The following is a 27,468-nucleotide window of genomic DNA, read 5'->3' on the forward strand; positions in this document are numbered from 1 at the left end:
ACCTGCAAGTTCCCCTCCAAGTCACATACCTCCTGACTTGAAAACATATCACTGTTCCTTTAGCATTGCCGGGCACAATCCTGCAACTGCCTTCCTAACAGCACTGTGTGTATGCACATCACTGAACGACAGCAGTTCCAAAAGATGATCACTAACACTTTGTCTCACACACAGATGAAAGTAATACTTCTAGGTTAGAATGATCCTGAACGAGCTAGTGAGGAAAAACAGTCATGTGGAGCTCTACTTTAGTGACAAATGTAAATTTTCCAGAGGAATGAAAACTGTTAAGGCCAGAGCATGACCAGATTATTTAAAATAATTTTAATGATACAACTGTGAGGCTGGATGAACACAGCAGGCCAAGCAGCATCTCAGGAGCACAAAAGCTGACGTTTCGGGCCTAGACCCTTCATCAGAGAGGGGGATGGGGGGAGGGAACTGGAATAAATAGGGAGAGAGGGGGAGGCGGACCGAAGATGGAGAGTAAAGAAGATAGGTGGAGAGGGTGTAGGTGGGGAGGTAGGGAGGGGATAGGTCAGTCCAGGGAAGACGGACAGGTCAAGGAGGTGGGATGAGGTTAGTAGGTAGCTGGGGGTGCGGCTTGGGGTGGGAGGAAGGGATGGGTGAGAGGAAGAACCGGTTAGGGAGGCAGAGACAGGTTGGACTGGTTTTGGGATGCAGTGGGTGGGGGGGAAGAGCTGGGCTGGTTGTGTGGTGCAGTGGGGGGAGGGGATGAACTGGGCTGGTTTAGGGATGCAGTGGGGGAAGGGGAGATTTTGAAACTGGTGAAGTCCACATTGATACCATATGGCTGCAGGAATATGAGCAACTCATATTCCGCCTGGGAACCCTGCAGCCATATGGTATCAATGTGGACTTCACCAGTTTCAAAATCTCCCCTTCCCCCACTGCATCCCTAAACCAGCCCAGTTCATCCCCTCCCCCCACTGCACCACACAACCAGCCCAGCTCTTCCCCCCCACCCACTGCATCCCAAAACCAGTCCAACCTGTCTCTGCCTCCCTAACCGGTTCTTCCTCTCACCCATCCCTTCCTCCCACCCCAAGCCGCACCCCCAGCTACCTACTAACCTCATCCCACCTCCTTGACCTGTCCGTCTTCCCTGGACTGACCTATCCCCTCCCTACCTCCCCACCTACACCCTCTCCACCTATCTTCTTTACTCTCCATCTTCGGTCCGCCTCCCCCTCTCTCCCTATTTATTCCAGTTCCCTCCCCCCATCCCCCTCTCTGATGAAGGGTCTAGGCCCGAAACGTCAGCTTTTGTGCTCCTGAGATGCTGCTTGGCCTGCTGTGTTCATCCAGCCTCACATTTTATTATCTTGGAATCTCCAGCATCTGCAGTTCCCATTATCTCTGATCTTTAATGATACAACTGCCCTGTTTGGGAAAAACCATGGTCACTCTGGACAAGTGGCAAGTTACAGCAACAGAAATAGGCCATTTGAACCAGTCAGCCCCGCTATTCAATGAGATCATGGTTAATTCGATGATCCTCAACTTTCCTGCTCTGACCCTCTAACTCTCAATTCCCTCACTGATTAAAATCCATCTATCACAGCATTGAATCTACTTTTTGGCGCAGTGTCAACAGCTCACCACAGTAAAGAATTCTACAAATTCTCTACCTTCAGGAGAAAAATATCCTCCATATCTCTGTTTTAAACCGGTGATTCCTTAGTCAGAGATCATGCCCTCTAGTCCTAGACTGTCCTAGAAGGGGAAACCACCTATCCACATCCAAATTTCTCCAAAGAATCTTACATGATTCAGGAAGGTTGCCCTTTATTCTTCTGAACTGCAATGGAGTACAGGCCCAACTTACTCAACATGTCCTCATATGAAAATCCCTCCATACCTAGAATTAACCAACTGAACCTTTTCTGGACTGCCTCAAATGCCAGTTTATTGTCCCTTGGAAGATCAAACTATTCACAGTATTCCACAAATGGTGTGATTAGTACCTTGTATAGCTTTAGCTTGACTTCTTTATTTCTATACTCCATTCCATTTGAAATAAAGGCCAAAGATCCATTTGACTTCCCCACCAGCCACTGAATTTGTATTCTAGCTTTTGTGATTCATGTATGAGGCCCAAATTCCTCTGTGCAATAACATACTTTCCCCATTCAGAGAATATTCAGCTCTTCTATTTATCCTGCCAAAGTGCATAACCTTACATTCCCCACATTAGATTCCACCTGTCAAGTTTTTGTCCTCTCAATTAACCTGTCAAAATTCCCATTCTGTCAATGAAAGCTTCATGAAATTTCCAAGGTGTTAACTTATTGTCAAATGTAAAAGGCACTCAAAAAATGCTTTAAAAAGTTTATTAGTTTTGAATACTTGCCTCTTAAAATACAAGTAGATTGCTCCATGCCCCCAAATAATTTTATTCTAATTAAAGCAGCAAATTGTCCACTTGGAATATTTTGTATTCGTTACAATTACGGCTTTTGAAATTTGAAAATTAAACATAGAACATACTACATTTACTACTGCTGACTTTCCAAGTTATTTTCCTCCCTTCTGTTGATCTCTTTGTAATCCACACCATTGTTTAGTTAAGAAAGAGAGCAATTAAGAATCTTTCCATCAATATCAGTTGAACTGGCCTGCTTCATGCACAGCAGTTTAGGGTAATTTCACCCCTTTCCCAAGGGAAACTTTGATTACAATGACACCAAGCAAAGTTGCAACTTTTCAAGAAATAACACCACGTAAAATGTGAAAATTTCACTTATTTGAAACTACAAAGCTTTAGAACTGTAAATACTGAAAACTAAAAGCAAGAGGTATACCAAAGATGTGAATGTTGGACATAAACAAATTAAAACCTGGAAACATTCAGCATGTCTGATAGCATCTGTGCAGAATAATCATTAATTTGAAACACAAGTGAAAAGATCTAGTTATGCAGCACAATGTGTCAGAATGCAGGTTCATGCATTCAAGTCCCTAAAGTTATGCCTACCAGTAACGGTATGGGGACAAAACAAGTCCCATGGGGTAATTATAAAACAGTTAGGCAGCTGTACAGTCTGAGATGCTCATGGGCACCTTCTAGTGGTCAAGTACATATCATAAAAATCAAGAATCTTGTCCTTCCTGCAAAGATGTGTTTCATACAATCTGGCAAAACTTTCTAAAAGTCAAGTTGAAGAGCTGTGGAACAGTCAGCAAGACATCGTAAGGGATGACTGGTGTATCAGTAGGGAACTTTTACATATAACATACAAAGATAACCGCAGTAAATTCACCGTACACATCCTGGAAGCTAATCTCAAGGATTAGATAAAGTCAGTTTTCGCAAGTTAATGAGCTTTCTGTATGTGGCCAGCAACCTTTTTTTGGAAATAGGTGTGGTGTCTGTGGGTTCTTTTCAAGTAAGCACAGATTAGATATTTCCCATAATTTGAGTGTCCCTTGAAACTCGTGAAAAAACGTTACCTTCAATGTCACATTTGTTTGGGAGCATCTGTGCTTTTTAGTTACCATTGCATTAAATGCCACAAAAGTGTCACTTACAAAAACAGCCTGAAATTGTCTGTAAGGTGTGACTCTGAGTGCACGACTATGTCCCAGACACCACCGTCACCACCCTTCAATATGTCCTCTCTCACTGGCAGGACAGACCCTGCAGATGTGGTGGCACAGTGTTTTCCAGTCAGGGGGAATTGCTCTGGGAGTCCTCAACATGATCTCTGGACCCCATGGCGACTCATTGCTTCAGGTTAAACATGGGCAAGGAAATCTCCTGCTGACTACTACCTACTGTCCTCACTCAGCTGATGAATCAGTACTCCTCCACGTTGAACAACATTTGGAGGAAGTACCGAGGGTGGAAAGGTCTTAAAATGTACTCTGGGTGGGGGGATTTCAATGGCCATCACCAAGAATAACTTGGCAGCAGTACTACTTGTCGAGCTGGTTGGGCCCTGCTAAACTAGGTCTGCAGCAGATGGTGAGGGAACCAACGAGAGGGAAAGACATACTTGACCTCATCATTCGGAGACAGCAAGAACTACAGTTGCTGGAGTCAGAGAAAACACAGTATAGCGCAGGAGGAACACAGAGGACCAGGCAGCAAAGGAATAGGAAAGATCACGTTTTGGTTCAGGACCTTTCTTCAGAAATGGGGAGGGGGAAGGGAGCTCCAAACACAAAGAGAAAGGAGGGGTGGGGCTGCAGGTAGGATGATGGGGATTGTAGGTGGGATGGTGACAGGTGAGTATAGGTAGGAGAGATTTTAAAACTGGTGAATTCCACACTTAGGCCATCAAGCTCTAGGCTCCCAAGGCAGAATATGAGATGTTGCTCCTCCAATGTGTGGGTGGTATCATTGCGATACTGGAAGCGGCCCAGGATGGACATATCACCCAGGGAGTGGCAGGGTGGGGGGGGGGGGGGGGGGGGAGGGGGGGGGGGGTGGAGAGGGAAAATGGTTAGCGACCAAAAAGGTGGTGTTGTTTGTCACGTACAGAGTAAAGATGCTCTACAAAATGGTCCCTGAATCTATGATTGGTCTCACCGATGTAGGGGAGGCCACAGAGAGAGCAACGATACAGTTACGGATACTGGATTTACACCAACTTGGAAGGGAACCCCTGTTCAATATGAAAAGTTTGCTTTGGGCCTGGGATGGCAGTGAGCGGGGAGGTATGGGGGTGGGGGTTGTAACACTTCCTGTAGTTGCAGGAAAGGTGCTGAGTGTGGTGGGGTTAGTGGGGAGTGAGGGAGTGGATGAGGGTGTCACGGAGTAAGTAGTCCCTACAAAAGGCAGTTAGGGGTGGGGAGGGAAATATCTCTGGCCGTGGGGTTAGATTTTAGGTGGCAGAAATGGCAGAGAAAAGATGTGGAGGTTGGTGAGGTGGTATGTGAGAACCAGGGGGTTGCTGTCTTTATTTATGATGGAGGAAAGGGATTTAAGGGCCGAAGTGTGGGAAATGCAAGAGATGTGGTTGAGGGCAATTTCAATTACCTGAGGGAGGGGGGCTGCATGGGGTGGTAGGAGGTGGTCCTAGAAATAGGAGGACATCTGGGATGTTTGAGAGTGGAACGCCCCATCTTGGGAGTGGATGCAATGGAGGTGGAGGAATTGGGAGTAGGTAATCGCATTCTTGCAAGACGGTGGGTGGGAGGTGGCGTAGTCCAGGTAGCTAAGGAAGTCGGTGGGCTTGAAATAGATGTTGGTGTTCAGGCGGTTACCAGAATTGGAGATGGAGACGGGAGGAAGGTATTGGAGATGGTCCAGCTGAACTTGAGGTTGGGGGTGAAAGGCATTAGTAAAGTCAATGAACTGTCCAAGCTCCTTGTGAGAGCACGAGACATGCCAATATAGTCATCGTTGTGGCAGAGGAAGGGGTGGGGGGGGGGTGGATAGGGCCAGTGTAGCTGCGGAAGAGGGACTGTTCCACATACCCAGTGAAGAGGCAGGTACAGCTTGGGCACGTGTGGACACCCATGGCCAGCCCCTTTGTCTGTAGGAACTGGGAGGTGTTAACGGTGAAGTTGTTCAGGGTAAGGGTAAGTTCTATGAAGTGGATGAGGGTGTCGGTGGAGGGGGATGGATTTGGCCTGCAGAAAAGGAAGAAGCGGAGGGCTTTTTGGCCATCTGCATGGAGAGTGCAAGTATACAGGAATTGGATGTCTGTAGTGAAGATGAGGTATTGGCGGCCAGGGAACTGGAAGTTTTGGAGATGGTGGAAGGCAAGTGGTGTCCTGGACATAGGTGGGGAGTTCCTGGACCCAGCCTTGGGGGTGGGCGGGTGTGGGGAGGCATTAGAAGACAGCATCAACGTATGCGGAGATGAGTTCAGTGGGGCAGGAGCTGGCGGAGACAATGGGTCAGCTGGGGCAGTCGGGATCGTGGATTTTGAGAAGGACATAGAAACAAGCGGTGCCGAGTTGGGGAACAATGAGGTTGGAGGCGTTGGTTGGGAGGTCTCCTGAGGTGATGAGGTTATGAATGGTCTGACAGATAATGGTTTGGTGGTTGGGGTGGGGTCATAATTGAGGGGTAGTAGGACGTGCTGTCACAGAATTGGCACCTGGCCTCAACGAAGTAAAGGTCAGTATGCCAGACCACAACTGCCACCTCATTATCCATGGGTTTGATAGTGATGTTAGGGTTTGAGCGGAGGGCTATGCATTCCGTGGAGGGAGAGGTTGGAGTGAGTGAGAAGGTTGGAGACATTGAGGTGATCGATGTCACAACGGCAATTGGAAATGAAGAGGTCGAGGGAGGACAGGAGGTTGTGGGGTGGTGTCCAAGAGAATGGGGTGTGCTGGAGGCAGGAGAAGGGGTTTGTAGAAGTGGGTTAGACTCCCTGTCAAAGAAATAGGTGCCGAGATGGTGGAAGAAGAAATGTTCGACATCCAAATGTGTACGGAATTCATCGATCTGTAGGCTCAGGGGAATAAAGGTGAGTCCTTTGCTGAGGACTGACTGTTCATCCTCAGTGAGGGGGAGGTCAGGTGGGGATGGTGAAAATCCAGCAGGACCTGGGTGTATGGCTGGCATTGGAAGTGGTGGTGGCAGGACTGCTGTCATCATTGCAATCTGCCAGCTGCAGACGCATTTGTCAATGACAGTGTCAGTAACAGTGACAACTCCACAATCTTTTCAGAGATGGAGTCCCAACTTCAAATTGAGAATACCATCGCTTGTGTTGTGGGGCACTGTCACCGTCTTAAATTGGACAGACTTCAAACTGATCTAGCAACTCAAGGCTCGGCATCCATGAGACGCTATGGGCCATCAACAGCAGCAGAAACCACTCCGCACAAACTGTACCCTCGTGGCCCAGCATCTCCCCTGCTCAACCATTACCATCAAGCCAGGGGATCAACCCTGGTTCATTGAAGAGTGCAGGAGGGCCTGCCAGGAGCAGCATCAGACATGCCAAAAAATAAACTGACAACCTAGCAAAGCTACCAAACAGTCAATGCAGTGTGAAATTGGAAGGACACAGCCAGTCAGTCAGGCAGCAGAGGAACAGGAAAGACCACATTTTGGGTTTACATGCTTCATTGGGATGAAAGATGTAAACCCAAAACGTGGTCTTTCCTGCTCTTCAGATGCTGCCTGACGTGCTGTGTTCCTCCAGCTCCATAATGGCTCTGACTCCAGCCTGCAGTTCTTACCATCGCCAATGCTATCAAACAGTACTACTTGTGTGCCAAACAGCATTAAAGCTAAGCAATCCCATAACCAACCCATCAGATCTAAGCTCTGCAGTCCTGCCAAATCCAGTTGTGAATGGAGGTGGATATAAAGCAACCCACTGGAGGAGAAGGCTCCACAAATATCCCCATCCTCAATATTAGAAGAGTCCAATACATCAGTGCAAAAGATAAGGCTGAAGCATTCGCAATCTTCAACCAGAAGTGCCAAGTGGAGCATCCATCTTGGCCTCTTCCAGTGGGCCTCAGCATTACAGATACCAGTCTTCAGCCAATTCAATATCAAGAAATAGTTGGAAACATTTGATGCTGCAAAGACTATGGATCATAGAGCAGAGAATCCCTACAGTGTAGAAACAGGCTCTTTGGCCCAAGAAGTCCACACCGACCCTCAGATCATCCCACCCAGACCCACCTATTCTACACATCCCTGAACACTATGGGCAATTTAGCACGGCCAGCCATCTAGCCTGCACATCTTTGGACTGTGGGAGGAAACCGGAGCACCCGGAGGAAACCCACGCAGAGATGGGGAGAATGTGCAAACTCCACACAAGTCACCCAAAGGTGGAATCAAATCTAGGTCCCAGGGGCTCTGAGGCAGCCGTGCTAACCACTGAGCCACCACACGGCCCCATTCCAAAAATAGCACTGGAGAATTGTGCTCCACTAGTCAAACTCTGCCAATAAACTGACAACATTCATATTGACCCAACAATGTGGAAAATTGACAGGACAAATCCAACTCGACCAATTGCCAGTCAACAGTCTACTCTTGATCATCAGTAAAATGAAGAAAGGTGTCACCAACAGTTTGATCAAGCAGCACCTTCTCAGCAATAACCTGTTCAGAGATGCTCAGATAAAGTTCCACCAAGGCCACTTAGCTCCTGACTTCACTACAGTCTTGGTTGAAACATGGACAAAAAGAGCTGATTTCCTCAAGGGAAGTGAGTGTGACAGCCCTTGACATTAAGGCTGCGCTCAACCGAATATGACATCAAGGAGCCCTAGCAATACTGAAATCAATGGACATGAGGTGACACTCTCTGCTGGTTGGACTTATACCTGACACAAAGAAAGATGGTCATGGTTGTTGGAGGTCAGTCATCTCAGCTCCATGGCACCTGTGCAGGAATTCCTCAGAGTAGTGCCCCAGAACCTACCATCTTCAGTTGCTTCATCAATGACCTTCCCTCCATCATAAGGTCATAGGTGGAGATATTTGCCAATGATTGCACAATGTTCACCACCAATCATGACTCCTCAGATACTGAAGCAGCCTGTGTTCAAATGCAACAAGATCTTGATGATATCCAGGCTTGGGCTGACAAGTGACATCCACTCACACAAATGCTGGCTATGACCATCACCACTAATATACAATCTGACCACCACACTTTGACATTCAGTGGTGTTACCATCAGTCAATTGCCCACGATCAACAAACTGGAGGTTATCATTGGCCAGAAACTCAACTGGTCCTATCATATAAACACAGTGGCTACAAGAGCAGATCAGAGGCTGGGGATACTGAGGCGAGTAACTTACCTCCTGACTCCCTGAAGCCTGCCCATCATGTAGGAGGCCAAAGCCAGGAGTGTGATGGGATATTCCCCACTTGTCTGCCTGGGGGCTGCTCCAACAACACAAGAAGCTTGACACCATCCAGGACAAAGCAGCCCGCTTGACTGGCATCACATCCACAAACGTTCACTCCCTCCACCAATAACGCTCAAGAGCAGCAGTGTGTACTATCTACAAGATGCCCTGCAGAAATTCAGACCCTTAGGCAGTATCTTCCAAACCCACAATCCATTTTCATCTTGGAAGAGAAGAGCAGAAGATATCTGGACACACCACCACCTTTTAAGTTCCTCTCCAAGCCACTCAATGCCCTGACTTGAAAATATATCACTATGCCTTCACTGTCACTGGATCAAAATCTTGGAATACCTTCTCTAGTGGCATTGTACATAAACCCAGAGTAGGTAGACTGCAGCAGATAAAGAAGGCAACTCACCACCACTTTCTCAAGGGCAACTAGAGATGGATATTTAATGCTGGACAGCTAGCAACACCCACATTACACGAATGAGAAAAAGTAAAAGCAGGATACTGCATTAACAGGTGCCGGTCTTTGCTGGAAGTTTTGAAGGGTTTTCTTCTGAATTCAGTGCCTGAATGATCCAAATAGGATTCTTATCTGATGAATTAGGGTGAAGTAGATACAATTCCCTATGCTATCAAGTTCTCACCTCCCTGGCCTTGGTTAGATCCAGAAGATCAATATACCCAAAAGGGAACAAGTGGATTCCAAGCCAATTTAGGCACGATGCAGATCCCTGATGACAAAGGTGGGCTTTTCTTTAAAAAAATCTCCTTTACACCTGGACAAACGTTTCTCCAAAGATGAAGAAACCAAGCATAGAAGATGGAATACGTGAGTGATTTTATGGCCTGGAGGTTAAGTCTTGACTTAGTCATACGGACAATTTCAATTTTCGTCTAAATTAAAATCTGTCACATTAGAGTTGGGACACCATTACAGGGCCCCAGCAGTTGGCAGCTGACCAAAACATGTAATCCAGCAGTTTGGGCCAAAATCTTGTCTGTACGGTAATCAAGCCTTCCTATTCATTGATAATAATAGTCAATGAGGTGTCTCAGTGATTTTGAGATCCTATATCCACAACCAAATCATTGACGGCACAATCAGAAACCATGCTGTTTGGTCTTTCTTTCATTTTCTCCACTCAACCCTGTTATCCTGAGAAGTGTTAAGTGACACCAAGTTCCAAACATGCATGTTTGTGACCCTTGACTTCATGCCTAGTCACTCTTCAAGTGCAGACCTGGATAATTAGCACTGACAAGCTCTTCACTAAAGACGACACACACAGTCAAATCCCACCATCTTTATCTGGAATCCAAATGCAGCAGAACAACTCGGAAAACCTTGAAAATATCTTCCTTAATTAGACCTGGAGCCTGAAGGCTAACTGAAACCATTCTATTGCCACTGTGGGAAAAATCAGTATCAATGTTTCAAGCTTAACTCACAAACTTAAAATGCAAACATTGAAGGAAGAGAGCACCATATTTGATACAGTTTCTCTTACAATCTCCAGCCATTCAGCAGGCCAGGCACAAACAACATGTTTCGTGCCTAGCTGACAGGTAATGAGATTTGCCTGGGCATGATAGACAAGTTTAGAATTCTTCCTTCCAGAGAAAAGGTCAGTTCCAATTGGGTAACCACACCCAAAGATGCAGAACACCCTCAGTAAAACTAACCGAATGACCTATTCTGAATGAATATTCTCCAATTAACGTAACTGTGAAACTTTCACAAATAAGCTGAGCTTCGCCAGTTGCTAAAACACTGCTGGCACACAATATGTTTACAGAATACTACATTTCAATGAGATACATTTCAAGTGCAATGCCCAAACATATAGTTAACTTACTTTTTGAAGACTTTACATCATTTGGGTTCCAAACCATACACACCAAACCCAAATACTTTTGGCAGAAAACTATTTGAAATGGCTCAACTCCAACATTTTATGGCACTGTTCGTGCACAAAGTTTCACGGGAACTACACGTTAAAACCCTCACACGTCATCTGTGATGTTACCATGGTAGACAAACTAAGAATTATCATACTTGCCAAACTTGATTTGTAGAGGGAGTCCCAGTTTACTGAAGTCAGAAGGGATAAGTCATTAAAATCAACAGCAAAAACACACGGAAAACAAATGAGATCTGTTAAAGTAAGAGAAAAATGAAATAAAAATAGAAAACACTGGAAACATTCAGAAGGTCAGGCAGCATCTGTGAGTGGAGGAAGATACAGTTAACAATTTTTGAAGAAAGGTCATCAGTCTGAAACATTAACACTAACTTTTCTGCACAAATGGTACTTGGTGAGATGAATGTTCCTTGTATTTTCTGACTCCTCCTTTGGCTGAAGCATCACATGCAGCAGTTCACTTTATATGAAGCACAATTTTAGAAATTCAATATTAAGATTAGCAGGATTTTCCCAGCTCACAGCAGTGAAGTCGATGAATCTTGTATTTTGCCATTTTATGAGAACAGAGCATAACATGCAGAAGCCCACTCAGCATTTGAACACAAATGTATATCATGGGCATTTAAACTGCACAGGAACTTTGGAACAATAAAATCACTTTTGCCATTACCATGTCAAATGAGAGTTAGGCATTGACAATAATCATTTTATCCAGATAGCCTCATGTTGAACTGAAACCTTTGAAGTTGCAGTTGCTTCTTGCTTTGTGATTAAATACACTAATCATATTTTTTTCAATAGTCTTTATCAAAGACAGAAATAGTGATTGTCCATGGCGATAGGGAAGGGAACAAAATTTGTAAAGTAGCAGTGTTTGAATGACTGTTGGTACTTAAAGTTGACAAGTCACTGGTACTAGATGCTATGCGCCCAAGCATTTTGAGAAAAGTGAGGTGGGGGGGGGGGGTTGGAGGTGAAATAGCAGCGGCACTATCCATCATCTTTCAGTCTTCCAAGATAGATTCAAGAAACCATAAGACTGGAAAATTGCAAATATTACAGCCTATTCCAGAAAGATTAGGATTATAAGGCCAGCAATTACAGACCAGTCAGTTTAACGTCAGTGGTGGGGAAGTTTCTACAGACGATTATTTGGGGTAGTATTAAGAGAATGAAGTGGTTTGCTTAGCAAGAGCCAGCATGGATTTCTAAAGAAGAAATCACCTTTAACTAATTTGCTGGAGTTTTTTTGAACAGTAACAGAAAGGCTCAGCAGGGGTAATACAGTTGAAGTAGTACATTTGAACTTTCAAAGCATTTGACGCAGTGCCGCACAACAGACCCACGAGGAAAGTTACAGGTCATTGAATAAAAGGTTCAGTAGCAACATGGATAAAAAATTGGCTGAGTGATAAGAAACACAGAAATGGTCAACGAATATCCTCTGGTTCAGAGGAAGGCTCATACTCGTATTCACCGTGGACAAAATTGGGATGCTTGTTTTTCCTGATATACAATAGTAATTTAGTCCTTGGTGTGTAGAGATCAAAGTTTACAGATGACTCAAAACTTGGGAGAACTATAAAGTAGGAGGACAGTATGGAACTCCAGAAGAACATAGAAAAGTTGGTAGACAGAGCAGATAAGTGGCAGTTGAATTCCAATGCAGAGAAGTATGAGCTGATGCACTTTGGAAGAAAAAGGATTGAATGACAATACAAAATAGAGGTACAAATCCAAAGCGGGTGCAAGGCCAGAGGCACCCGGGTACAAGTGTGCACAAATCTTTGAAGATAGCAGGCATACAGAATGTTTGGCTTCATTTACCTCCTTGTACTCTACGGTGCGTTAATGTCAAACTTGTATAAAAAGCTTGTTAGAACTCACCCAGGGTCTTATGTACAGTTCTGGGTGCCACATTATAGGAAGGAGATTAATATAGTGGAGAGAGTACAGAAGCAGTTTACAAGAATGCACCCAGGAATGAGAAACTTCAGTTATAAGGCAAAGTTGGAACTGTTCTCCTTGGAGAAAAGTGGGCTAAGAGGAGAGTTGATACAAGTTTTCAAAATCACAAGTGAGCTGGAGAGAGTACACAGGAGGAAATGGCTCCAGCCTGTAAAAAGAACAAGAGGACACAGAATTAAGGTCATCTGCAAAAAAGGCAAAGGTGAAGTGAGGAAAAGCTTATTCATTTTAGCAAGTGGTTAGCATATGGAATTCACTGGAAGTGTGGTGGGGACATTTTTGATTGAGACACTCAAGAGAGCATTGAATAATTTTTTAGATAAAAATAATTTGCAAGCAAATGGGGAAAGAGCTGGAATTGGCATCACGTAAAGTACTCGTTTACTGAGCCAGTGCAGGCATGATGGGTTGAATGGTCTTCCCCTGCACCGTAGTATTTCTCAGTCTCCGTGCTTTTTTCAAAAATAGTACCATGGGACTTGGTAAAGCAAGTTCACACTTAATTTGAGGTTGCTGCAGAAGCCTTTTCAGATCTTCAAAATGTGCTTTGGACGTCCTTTGAACTCCAGTTTTAAAAAGGGAAAATTGTTCCTCGGGTTCCCATCAAGCAAAAATCTAGGACTGGAAAGGGAATATTTTAAATTTAAAATTAAAATGTACACATTACTTGTTATTAAATGTTTTCACTATCATTTATGATACAATGAAGCTCTTGTTAGTCGCGTTACAATTTAAGTACCATGACAATGATATATTCCGATTTCTTGACTGGATGTAGGATTTCTCTAATTCTCAACAGCTGTTGAATGATATCAATTGCATCCAAGGATTTTCCATTTGATGAACATGAAGATTTGTTTTAACGGTTACATTTATCTCATCATATGCTCTTCTGTAACCAAGTTTTAAGACTTGCCCAGACTCAACGGCACCACTTTTTCCACAGCAGAAGGAGCTAAAACACATCACATGAAATTTTCAAGCTAACTAAACCAACAGGGCGACATTGGTGTCAAAATTCCTGAAAGGGAGAGAGCATTTAAAAAAAAAAGAAAAAAGATTTCTCAGAGTTCAAAAAATGAACACCTCTTCAGATACAAAGCTGTTTCACTGTTTCAGTTTTAACTACAATCATTTTTACAGTTTTTATAAATAAGCTCTGGCTTAGTTTACCTTTCTCCAATTGTCTATTAATCATTTTATGCCTTTTCAAAAAAAATGTAAGTTTACCATTAGCTTATGTATCATAATTCAAGTAATTCTTTCAACTGCCTAAAATTCTATACCACAGCCCATTAAAATATACCAGAGGTTTTGAATGTCACAGGATTTCAGTGGATTTACATGTTCCCTGAGGACATTTGATTGTACATTGGAGAAGAGGGAGATGGAGTAGAATGAATCATGAAAACAGTGAACAGATGTTTTACATTGAAAAAGGGTAATTTGTGAGTTACACTGTTCGCATGGTTTTATATTTTCAAGGTTGAAAAATGTGCTTGGAGTACATGAATTGGCACATCCAGTGGCTTTCTTGTAGTATAAAGTGGCAGAAGTCACAATCCTGTATCTCCGATTACAAAATCATTAAATATCCACGAAAAGTTAACTAATTCCTTGAATATGCCCTGTGGTATTTGCTTCTTTTCTGCGACAAAGTGGTTTTGAAAAGATTTCCCCAATTCAAATCATTCTACTCCCAAAATTTGTGAATTCGCATCATCCAGAATGCTCTTTCTGGCCAACATACTCCTGAACAAACCATTTCTCCCCTCAGCGTGGTTTGTTGCATAGCAGAAGGATCAGTAGTTCAGGTGGCTGATGGCTGGTTTGTGCCAGTGTGATGCCAATTGCATGGCCGAACCATCAAGGTCCCACCTTCTCAACTTCACTCTCTACCTGAAATGTGGTGATCTTCAGGTTAAACTCACCCCTAGTCATCTGTGTCCAATGAGAAACCAGACTTACAGTGCTCTGAGACAATGGTAAGTTAAAATAAAAAAAACCCATGACATAGCACAAATCAATTCCAACCTCACTTTTCCAGCAAATGCCCTCAGTCGTACAACACAACTCTTTTCCAATTTACTTAATAATCAGTAACTGTTTTACTACAGTAGTAAAAAATCTTGAGTGCCAAGAATATCCAAATACTGAGCCCAAACGTATGGAAATTGGACATGGCATCTATGGAGATACATCTGTAGATGAAAATTGAAAATAGCAAAGTGTTGCAAGGAAGGTGAGAGAAGCAGTATATGGAAGTCTCAGCAACACAGTACTGGAGAAAGCAAAGCTATATTCTTGCAAATTCAGTTCTGGGTCTTTGGTGGATGGGCAGGTGAGCAGGAAGCATGCTGTTAGTTCAAGGTAATGCAACAAATCACACTTTACCATGTTGAATAAAGGAATAATGGCTGTTGTACAGCAGCCGCACCATGTCATTTAGGCTGAATTAAACAAGTGCAGCTGTGTTTCTTCTATTGTTTCATTCTGCCTCAAACTGGGACCAATACACTGTTGCACCTGACACTAGCCCTTCAATCAATCAATCTCACTATATCAAGCAATAGACATACTTACTGTTTGTTTGTTACTGGTCATTTTATGAGCAGCACTTACAGCAGCGGTGACGGAGAATGAAGAAGGAGCTGCAAACAGCTGTTAAAATGCCTGCTGGGCTCAGGCTGTTTAACAAAATACTTCTAAAGCATCACAGGTTGCTTAATTCATTGAGAGGTTTGCAAATGATTTTCTACCACATGATGGCAGTGTGACGTGTCCACTATACTGCACTTCCAATTCGAAATGCACGACAACACCATGTCACATCTCATTGGAGACACAGGAACATGCATTTTTATAAACATCTTGATTGCTCTCACTTATCATCAAGGACTCTGTTCACAATTCTAGCTTCTCAGTGAAGGGGCTGATTGATGAGTTTGTCAAATTATTTTTAAAAATCATCAGCTTCACCAATCTACTCGTTGCTTTTTAGTCTCTGATGAGCAGAACACTTGCAAGCTGTGTTAGATTTTTTAAAAAATCTTCGGATGTGGTGTCACTCGATAGGTCGGCATTTATTACCCATCCTTAATTGCCTTTCAAGAGATGGGCAATCCCCCTTTTTAACTGAAGTCCAGTAGGGCAGAGGTAGGTCCTTTCACATTGCTGTTAACAACAGAGATCCAAGTTTGAAATGACAGAACACAATGGCATCCTCCCCCTCTCAATAACATAATATGTATAGAACCCATACCATTCAGTCTCCCACCTATAATGATTTCCCACAAACTAGGAACTGAGTAAAGAATCTGTGAATATGCTGTGCAATGTGTACGAATATAAAGACAGGCTAACCATAGGAAAAAAACCAAAACAGGATGGAGAAGCAGAAAAGCTAGGATGCAGGTGCATATTCGGAATGATAGTGAAAGACAACAAAGCAAGAAAAAAACAGATCACAGGAAGATGATTCTTTTTTAAAAAAAAGTCAGTTAAACTGCCAGAGTAAATTTGTAAAAATATTAAAGTTGAGTCAAAATGGTTTAGAAATCGAAGTTACTGGAGGGATCAGATGATAGAGAGGTCATCTCTCTCCCTGTTAACAGAACATAGGGCATTACAGCGCAGTACAGGCCCTTCGGCCCTTGATGCTGCACCGACCTGTGAAACCAATCTGAAGCCCATCTAACTTACACCATTCCATTAACATCCATATGTTTATCCAAGGACCATTTAAATGCCCTTAAACTTGGTGAGTCTACTACTGTTGCAGGCAGGGCATTCCACGCCCTTACTACTCTGAGTAAAGAAACTACCTCTGACATCTGCCCTATTTCTACCACCCCTCAATTTAAAACTATGCCCCCTCATGCTAGCCATCACCATCTGAGGAAAAAGGCTCTCACTATCCACTCTATCTAATCATCTGATCATCTTGTATGTCTCTATTAAGTCGCCTCTTAACCTTTTCTCTAACGAAAACAGCCTCAAGTGGCTCAGCCTTTCCTCATAAGACCTTCCCTCCATACCAGGCAACATCCTGGTAAATCTCCTCTGCATCCTTTCCAAGGCTTCCACACCCTTCCTATAATGCGGTGACCAGAACTGTACACAATACTCCAAGTGCGGCTGCACCAGAGTTTTGTACAGCTGCAACATGACCTCATGGCTCCAAAACTCAATTCCTCTACCAATAAAACCTAACACACCATACACCTTCTTAACAACCCTATCAACCTGGGTGGCAACTTTAAGGGATCTATGCACATGGACACAGATCTCTCTGCTCATCCACACTGCCAATAATCTTACCATTTGCCCGGTACTCTGTATTCCTGTTACTTCTTCCAAAGTGAATCACCTCACACTTTTCCACATTAAACTCCATTTGCTACCTCTCAGCCCATCTCTGCAGCTTATCTATGTCCCTCTGTAACCTGCAACATCCTTCCACACTATCCACAACTCCACCGATTTTACTGCCATCCACAAATTTACTAACCCATCCTTCTACGCCCTCATCCAGGTCATTTATAAAAATGACAAACAGCAGTGGCCCCAAAACAGATCCTTGTGGTACACCACTAGTAACTGAACTCCAGGATGAACATTACCCACCAACCGCGACCCTGTCTTCTTACAGCTAGCCAATTTCTGATCCAAACCACTAAATCACCCTCAATCCCATGCCTCTGTATTTTCTGCAATAGCTTACCATGGGGAACCTTATCAAATGCTTTACTGAAACCCATATACACCACATCAACCACTTTATCCTCATCTACCTGTTTGGTCACCTTCTCAAAGAACTCAATAAGGTTTGTGAGGCACGACCTACCCTTCACAAAACCGTGTTGGCTATCCCTAATCAAATTCTCCTTTCTAGAGGATTATAAATCCTCTCTCTTATAATCCTCTCTACCACTTCACCCATAACCGAATTAAGGCTCACTGGTCTATAATTACCAGGGTTGTCTCTACTCCCCTTCCCGAACAAAAGGACAACATTTCCAATCTTCCAGTCTTCTGGCACTATTCCTGTAGACAATGACGACATAAAAATCAAAGGCAAAGGCTCTGCAATCTCCTCCCTAGCCACCCAGAGAATCCTAGGGTAAATCCCATCCAGCCCACGGGATATATCTATTTTCACACTTTCCAGAATTGCTAACACCTCCTCCTTATGAACCCCAATCCCATCTAGTCTAATAGCCTGTATCTCTGTATTCTCCTCAAAAAAAATCTTTTTCATGGGTGAATACTGACGAAAAATATTCATTTAGCGCCTCCCCTCTCTTCAGACTCCATGCACAACTTCCCACCTCTGTCCTTGACTGGCCCTAATCTTACTCTAATCATTCTTTTATTCCTGACATACCTACAGAAAGCTTTAGGATTTTCCTTGTTCCTACCTGCCAAAGCATTCTCATGTCTCCTCCTGGCTCTTCTTAGCTGCCTCTTTAGGTCCTTCCTGGCTAACATGTAACTCTCACGCGCCCTAACTGAGCCTTCATGCCTCATCTTTACATAAGCCTCCTTCTTCCTCTTGTCAAGAGGTTCAACTTCCTTAGTCAACCACGGTTCCCTTGCTCAACCACTTCCTCCCTGCCTGACAGGTACATACTTATCAGGGACATGCAGTAACTGTTCCTTGTTCAAGTTCCACATTTCAATTGTGCCCAGCACCTGCAGTTTCCTTCCCCATCCTATGCATCCTAAATCTTGCCTAATCGCTTCATAAGGTAAACAAAAGGAGTCATTTTACTGTTCCAATTGTCGGCAGATCAAAAAGAGGCTTAGGTTGTTTTACAGAGAGAAAGATGCAAGGTATTCATATTTGAAGACAATGGCCCCCAGTTATCATCAGCTATCTCTCAATTTGAGGATTAAGAAGTCTGCATGGGTCACATGTCTCTGCTGTGGTTCTCTCTGGCTGAACAGGCTAATTTTCAACTCACAGACCTTTCGAAACTTAAGACAGGACAGCCGGCAGAGTATGAGATCCGGCGTGCAGGATTGCTTTTTCACTGCTCTGTCTCAGCATTAGAAAATTTGGACTCAAAGTATGATGCAGTTTGACGGACAAGCTGGCGCCATCTTCAACAACTGGAAGCAATCTTACCCTAGTCATTAATGTCAATGCCACCCCACTCCAAAGAGAGTTTGGAGTGTCTTGTAGTGGTTTCTTTGTCCTTCCTTGTTGGAAGAAGGAACAAGACAAGGGAGTACTCAATAAATGCCCGGACACTCTGAGGGACAGAAGGATCGTGCGGTGCATATCCATACAGTCCCGAAGATGGCAGGATAATTTAATATGGTAGTTAAGGTGACATACAGGACACTTGCCTTTATCAGCCATGGTTTAGATTATAGAAGCAGGGACATCACGTAGGCCTGTACAGGACTTTGGGTAGTCCACATCTGGAGTACTGTGTGTAGTTCTGTTCACTGTACTATAGGGATGATGGGATTGCACTGGAGGGGTTGCAAATGAAATTGCCCCTGGGACGTCTGATAACAGCAGGGAAGAAGTTGTTCTTGAATCTGTTTGTGCATGTATTCATACTTGTTTATCTTCTGCCCAATGTAAGAAAGAGAGTATAACTGCGGTGGGAGGGGTCTTTGCTTGATTATGTTGTTTACTTTCCCGAGGCAGCAGGAAGTACAGATGGTGTCAATGGGTGGGAGGCTGGTTTGCCTGATGGACTGGGCTGGGTTCATTACTCTCTGCAATTTTGTACGGTCTTGGGAAGAGCAGTTGCCGTTCCATACCATGATGCATCACAGCAAGGATGTTTTCTATGCTGCATCTACAAATACTAGTAAGTGTCTTTGTGGATGTGCCAAATTTCCTTAGCCTTCTGAGCAAGTAGAGGCGATGTCATGCTTTATTGATGTGGGTGGACCAGGGCAGCTTGTTGGCGATCATCACTCCCAGAAACTTGACGATGTGGACAATCTCTACCTCAGCACCATTAATACTAACAGGGGTGCATCCTCCACTCTGCTCTTTGAAGTCAATGACCAGTTCTTTCAGTTTGCTGACACTGATGAAGAAATTGTCCTTACACCATGCCGCTAAGCACTCAAACTGTTCCCTGTATTCTGTCTCTTTATGGTTTGAGATTTGATCTAAAATGGCTGCTTTGTCAGCAAACTTGTAAATGCAGTTAGGGTGGAATTTGGCTACATAGCCATGAGATTGTGTAAGTAGTACAGTAGGGGACTAAGAACACAGCCTTGCAGGACACTGGCGTTGAGGATTACGGTGGAGGTGGTGTTGTTGCTTATTCTTATTAATTGTGGTCTATGAGTCAGAAGTTGAGGATCCAGTCACAGAACAGGGAGACAAGACCTAGGTCTCAATGTTAAGAGAGGAGTTTGTTTGGAATTCTAACATTGCAAGTGGAGCTGTGGTCAATAAGTAAGAGTTTGGCAAGTTAGCCTTGTTATCCAGATGTTCTAGGGATGAGGGTAGGGCCAGTGAGATGGTGTTTGCTGTGGACCTGTTACATCGGTAGAAGAACTGCAAAGCATCAAGGCATTCCGGTAGAACGAGGATGATGTGAGTCATGGCTAATATCTCAAAGTACTTCATAATCAGAGATCAGAGCCATTAAGTGGTAAGTCATTGAGGCATGCTGCATGGCTTTACTTTGACACCGGAATGATGGTGGTCTTCTAGAAGCAGGTGGGGACTTCAGATCACAGTAAGATGACATTAAAGATGTCTGTGAATATTCCCAATTGGTCCACACAGGTTCTCAGTGCTTGTCCAGAGTTTCCACCCGGGCCAATTGCTTTCCATGGGTTCACTCTCAAAAAAGCCAATCCAACATCTGCGGCAGTAGCCATGGGTGCAGGTGCATCTTGAGGCTGTTGAGATAGGTGACATTGTTTCACAGTCTTTCTATTCAATGGGACCGTAGAATACATTCAGTTCATCGGGTAAGAATGTGTCATTGCCCACAACCCTGTTCGACTTTGCTTTGTAGCCCGTTATGATGCATTAGCCTTACCACAAATGATGGGTGTGCATGTGATGAGTCTGGGTCTCAAGCTTAGTTTGGTATTGTCCCCTGGCATCTCTGATGGCCTTAGAAAGGTCGTACCTGAATTTCCTGTCAAGGTCAGGGCTGTCTGACTTGAACGCCTCAGACTTGGACTTCAGTAGGGAGCGGACCTCTTGGTCCATCCATGGCTGCCGATTAGGAAACATTTGGATTAACTTTTTTGGAGCAGTCTTCTACACACTTACTAATGAAGGTCTGTAACAGTAGTGGCACACTTGTTTAGGTTGGCTGCTGAGTTTGTGAATATTGAAGTAGAGACTGTCTTAGGAGTAGTTTGGGCCCGTAATTGTTAGGATTTAGAAAAAAAAGAGGCAGTTTTATTGACATATACAAGATCCTTAAGGGACTTCATAGAGTAGAAATGGAAAGTTTATTTCTCCTGGTGGGAGAGTCTAGGAACAGAGGACATAATCTCAGAATAAAGGTGTCACACATTTTAAACAGAGATGAGGAGGAACTGCTTCTCTTAAAGGGTTGTAAATCTGTGAAATTCTTGACAGGAGAGTGCTGTCAAGGCAGCGTTGTTAAGTTCAAAGCTGTGGTTTTTTAATCAGTAAGGGAACCAAAGGTTACAGGGGAAAGGCAGAAAAGTAGAGTTCAGGATTATCAGATTAGCCATGATTTTATTGAACAGCAGAGCAGACTCAATGAGCTGAATTCCCTACTTCTGACCATTTGGCTTATGGCCTTATTAAGCTTCATCTTTAAGTGTCAATAATCTCTACAGAGATTATAACTGCTGAGTATTTCTAGCATTGCAACATTTGCTTTTGCCAAAGTGAAGGGAAACTTCAAAAGTAGGATTTTAAAAAATTGTTTTGCAATTAATAGCTGCCCCAGTTTTAGTAGTATCCAATATACAACCAAAAACACAACAGAAGTAATTAAAACTATTTGTAAAGTAAATAAAATTTTCAATGATTTGCAGCTGCACTTAAAGAACATTTGCAGATCTATAGGATGAAAATTGTTGAATCCCTGTAATACATTGAAGAACCTCCACATTCAAAAACTATTTATCTCACCCACTGAGCTGTTGCAACAAATTTATACAACTGTAATTACCTTTTCCCTCCTTGTCCCTCCCACATGTTTTTAAAATTTATTGGTGGGATTTAGGCATGGCTGCCTATGCCAGCACTCATTGCCAATAGGGTACTCAAAAGTGAACCACGTTGACTGTCTGGAGTCACATTTAGGCCAGATCAGTCAGGGCTGCAAATTTCCTTCAAAGATATTCATGAACTAGATAGGTTCTTTGATAATTGCCTGTGGTTAATTCCAGATTCTTATTGTATTCAAATTTCACTGTACCACGGTAGAATTTTAATCTATGCTGTCAGAACGTCAGCCTCAGGTTCTGGATTACTGGTGCAGTGATATTACTGCTACTCAACCATCGCCTCCCTACAACAGCCTATACATGGGCAGATTAACAAACACCACAAGCATTAAAAATGCAAGATTAATACTGTGAATTAGTGGCAGTGGAGCCTAAATAAAATACATTGATATGCTACATTAAACCCTAAATTGGACATTATTGATGACAAGCATAACCATGCAAGTACAATATCCAAGGACAGAGTACTGTTCCTTCCTCACTATTGCAATACAATATTAAGCAGAAAATATCCATTTATTTTCATTGATAGGAGTTAAATAAAACTGTGGAATTACTGGACCTAGCCCAAGACGACACTAAACACAAGTAACAAATTAGTTAAAATGCACTTCGATATTTGACTTCTGATAGATCTAACATACAAGTTAGAAATAGGTGGATTCGGAAATCCTTTCAGTGCATCATTGATATTTCACTGGTATTATATTACTCAGAATTAAAACCTTTTCTGCAAATACATATAAGGAAATATGTTTAATTTGTAGCCAAAAACCTAATTAAATCAGATCATCTGGATGTCAGCAAAGAACCACACATTTTAATAAACTGCTTCAGGTTTAAGTCTGGACTGTATCAAACTTTGAAATATCCCACAAAAGAAATGTGAAAGTTTTAAATGAACTCAATAACTTATAACTCCACTGTGTCAAAATCAAAAACATTTTAAAGGAGTAGGTTATTTCCAGTGATATTTTCTCCCCGCCACCTCTTTCATGATAAAAAAGAGTTTCATCTTCATTTATATTTTATGTTCTGCAAATCAGAATTGTCTATATAAGTCCACAACATTAACAATCTGATTTTAAAACAATTTTCACTTAAAAAGGCAAAACAGGCATCTCTGCACCATTCTCTTGAGTGCGTTCCTATGCAGATATCGACATATACTGCAGATTCTATTTTATCTTTCCTCCTTCAGCATGTGTGTCTGGAAATTTACTGGTCATGGATCTTCACCCTGAATCATACGTCATAGACATAACACTGCACTACGCCATAAGCAAAAATACATTTTACACGTGTCTAGATATATCATGCAACTCATTAATCTCACAACAGGCTGCAGGATCTGCCTACATAGACTTAATTACCCAAAATTCAACAAATTTTACCTGAATTGCCAAGCATACATGATAAGTGAACAGGTGTTTGTGTATAAAATATCTTCGATCATCATTTCAGTTCAGGCTTTGTACACTTTCCTACACCAATTCATTCATTCATTCCCCTCATGAAACACAAGCAGATGGCACAGTGGTTTGGAGTTGCATCCCTCGACCAAAGGGGAGTGTGTTACTGTACTAGTACAATCATTGTGATTATTAGCCATCTTATGGTGGCAGATAATCTTATTGTGAATTAATCTGTATTTCCATTTCTCCTCTTGTGTAATACATTATTCCAAACAAACAATACCAAATGATTTTACTAATGCCTGTTTATATTTATTTTTCATGGATTTCAGTTTCTTCTTTTGAAGTGTTTTAAGAATATTCTAAAGTTTTTAATTGTTCTAAAATAAATATAAATTACTTGGAGCAACCTAGCCTTACAAACCACCTTTTCCTTTGAAATCTAAAACAAAACGCTGTATCGTTTGAATCTTTCTTTAAACTTCTTAGCCATGGTGAAAAACTCTCCTTTAAGTCTGAATAAGTCACCCGTTTATTTCTATCCGGCATCACTGAAAGCTACGTAGATCTGTTTAAATATATACACTGTGATTTATCAATAAAAGATAATTCCACTCATTGGAAAATATGATGTTTTGGGCATATGAAAATGCCATTCTTAAATTATGTTTCAGAGTTTTTGCTAAATCGACATACAGTTGTTACATTGAGATTTTTAAAGAGAGCTGATGATGGCCTGGTGGCATTATTACTAGAATTATTAATCCAGAGACCCAGGTAATGTTCTGAAGACCTAGATTCAAATCCTGCCATGGCAGATAAAAATCTTGCAATTTAAACTATTGCTGACAGTCAGAATAAAAAGTCTGGTTCATTAATGTCCTTGAGGGAAGGAAATCTGTCAGCCTTACCCGATCTGGCCTACATGCGACTACAGACTCACAGCAAAGGGTTAACTCAACTACCCCTGGGCAATCAGGACAGGCGATAAATACTAGATAATAAGGTGTGGAGCTGGATGAACACAGCAGGGCAAGCAGCATCTTAGGAGCAAGAAAGCTGACGTTTCGGGCCTAGACCTAGCCTGGCTAGCAACATCCGTATCGTGTGAATGAATTAAAAAAGGATTTTTAAAAGATAAAAGAAGAAGTAGATTGACAAACACGCAAATCTTAGGCTAGTGACAGTAAAAAAAAAATGCAAATTAAGCAGAGAATGCTCAGAAATGCCTGTCAGAAATGTTTCCCAAAATGTTTAAGAGTTTATCTAAATTAATTACAATATTGTCAGTAGCAATGTGACAAACACCAGTTCCACGGCAATTCCACCAGCGGCCTACGTTTGAAAGGAAAAATAGTTCAGGGTCTGGAATGATAAATAATTTTTGGGAGGCAATGCGAAGATAACACAACTTAGAAGAATAGATGTATCAAGAAATACTGTTTTCAAATTGGCATTTTCAAATAGAATGCAGAAAATGAGAAAAGTCTTTTGAAGACTGAAAAATGAATGCTTCATTAAAGTAAGCATACAGTAGTTGTAAGACTACCCATTAGTTCAAGCAAATCCAAAGTATGCTGCTGAAATGGATGCTTTACTTAGTCTGGTTGAAATGTGATGACATGTTTAAGTCATTGCACAAATGGTTTACTGCATAAAGGTCACGCAGACAGGCGGATGGATAAATAGGAGTCCAAAATAAATCCTTGCCAGTAGCAACCTGCAGCCTGAACAAAATACATTTAAATCCATTTTAAACTTACCCATAATCTGTTCTTACTAGTCCACACTAAATAAATCAGATAAAATCAAATATATCAAGAAGGCCAAACATACTTTCCATAAGTATATTACAACTGTTTTACCTTACAACAATTTCAGAAAAAAAACTGCATAGTTTTAATCATATCAAAGAATTTAATTAAAGAAGGACCTGAAAAGTAATTGCATGTAACATGTGCATTTGTTCCCATGGTACCCCTGTAAACATCATTCACACATTTGACACAAAATTCAAAGAACAAAGATTTCAGTCTCTTTCACATGGAGGTCATTCAATCACTGCAGCCTCACTTATGCTGTAGTTGTTCCAAAGTAAACCCTCTTTTCCTCTTCATTTTGCAACTGTTCCTTTTCCAGAAACTATTCTCCTCTATGTTGTCTGCTGGCAGTTACACCACCCATGTGCCAGTGTCACACCACCAGAATAACACAGGATGCGAGCTGCAACCAGTCTGCAACAATCTCAAGGACTGCTGGGTTTAATTCATTTGCATATACCTTTGGCCAAGACCCATTTTATTTCAGGAGCCAGCCACGCAAGTATAACACAAAAGCAGTTACTGGGATGTGGGCGTTGCTGGCACTTATTGACCACCCCTCTTTAGAAATGGCCATGTTCTGACAAGTCAAACCATAACAGGCATGAGACCAAGGCATCATGGGGCAGTGAACTAGTTAAGAATGGATACAGCTGACTCAGTTTGATCTCTTATTGCCTTGAAACAATCGATTGTGTGCTACTAAATGAAATGACGATAGTTTTCAAAAGGTAAAATTTAAACCATGAGACAACCATAAAAACGCAGAACAAAATGTATTTCACACTCCAGTTCTAGGATTATTTGAGACAAATATAATTCTAGCTAGTTAATAAAAATCAAATTCAAAACTGTTATACTTCACACAACAAGAAAAGTGAGCCAACAAGTTTTGCCTCGTCCAAACAATTTCATTTCAGTTCTAGGCGTACAATGCATAAAATGGTAGAACATTCAGTACAGAAATTCATCTTGTTATTTCCAGACAGTTCATTACAGGATGGGAGCAGACTAATCTAATAAAACAATCATACTTTCAGGATTGTCAAAGAACTCCCCAGGTGCCAGAAGAATCAAAGGACCTCAAATGCCAATAATTGCATCGGGACAAGTCCAGAACAATACCATTTTGTAGATAGAGGGATGACTGGACTTGAAGAAGAAACACAAATCCCTGAGGAATTCTTGTGATCAGAGATAATGGGAACTGGAGAATCCGAGATAACAAAGTGTAGAGCTGGATGAACACAGCAGGTCAAGCAGCATCTTAGGAACAGGAAAGCTGACATTTTGGGCCTAGACCATTCATCAGAAATGGGGGACGGGAAGGGGGTTCTGAAATAAATAGGGAGAGAGGGGGAGGCTGACCGAAGATGGATAGAGGAGAAGATAGGTGGAGAGGAGAGTATGGTGGGGCGGGGGGGGGGGGGGGGGTGGGGAGAGATAGATCAGTCCAGGGAGGATGGACAGGTCAAGGGGATGGGATGAGGTTAGTAGGTAGGAAACCTGCATTCCCCATGCTGATGGCCGAAAGGCCCTCCGCTTCTTCCTGTCCCACTGATCCGATCAGTACCCCCTCACTGACACCCTCATCCGCCTAGCCAAACTTGTCCTCACCCTCAACAACTTTTCGTTCAATTCCTCCCACTTCTTACAGACAAAGGGGGTGGCCATGGGTACCCACTTGGGCCTAAGCTATGCCTGCCTCTTTGTAGGTTATGTGGAACAGTCCCTCTTTTGCACCTACACTGGCCCCAAACCCCACCTCTTCCTCCGGTACATTGATGACTGTATCAGCGCCGCCTCATGCTCCCAAGGAGCTCAAACAGTTCATCCACTTCACCAACACCATCCACCCCAACTCAAGTTAACATGGGCCATCTCCAACACATCTCTCACCTTTCTGTCTTATCTCAGACTACCACCTACAAACCGATGTCCATTTTAAGCCCACCAACTCCCACAGCTACCTGGAATACACTCCTCTCACCCGCCTTCCTGCAAAAATTCCATCCACTATTCCCAATTCCTTCCTGCTCCCAGGATGAGGCATCCCACTCCTGTACATCCCAGATGTCCTCGTTCTTCAAGGACCACAACTTCTCCCCTACAGTGGTCGAGAATGCCCTTGGCCATGTCTCCTGCATTTCCCGCACCTCATCCTTCACACCCCGCCCCTGCAATAACTGTCAAAAGAGAATCCCCCTAGTCCTCACATACCACCCCACCAACCTCTGGATACAACGCATCATCCTCCGACACTTCTGCCATCTACAATCCGACCCCACCACTAAAGACATTTTTCAATCCCCA

At 42.7% G+C, this 27,468-nt stretch overlaps 1 protein-coding gene across 6 annotated transcripts in view; it reads right to left on the reverse strand.

Moving 5' to 3' along the window:
• fgd (faciogenital dysplasia) overlaps nucleotides 1–27,468 on the reverse strand; it is a 227,545-nt gene that overhangs the window by 139,922 nt on the left and 60,155 nt on the right. The window contains exon 1 of one of the 6 annotated variants that reach the window (XM_059649871.1): nucleotides 10,680–10,731. The exons of the other annotated variants lie outside the window; for them this stretch is intronic. Within the exon in view, the coding sequence (XP_059505854.1) occupies nucleotides 10,680–10,716 (37 nt within the window). The 5' untranslated portion in view covers nucleotides 10,717–10,731. Of the gene's footprint in view, nucleotides 1–10,679; nucleotides 10,732–27,468 lie in introns of those variants that run through there. 6 annotated transcript variants of the gene reach the window in all.

The sequence above is a fragment of the Stegostoma tigrinum genome, chromosome 11, assembly GCF_030684315.1.
Source record: "Stegostoma tigrinum isolate sSteTig4 chromosome 11, sSteTig4.hap1, whole genome shotgun sequence".
Classification (NCBI taxonomy): domain Eukaryota; kingdom Metazoa; phylum Chordata; class Chondrichthyes; order Orectolobiformes; family Stegostomatidae; genus Stegostoma; species Stegostoma tigrinum.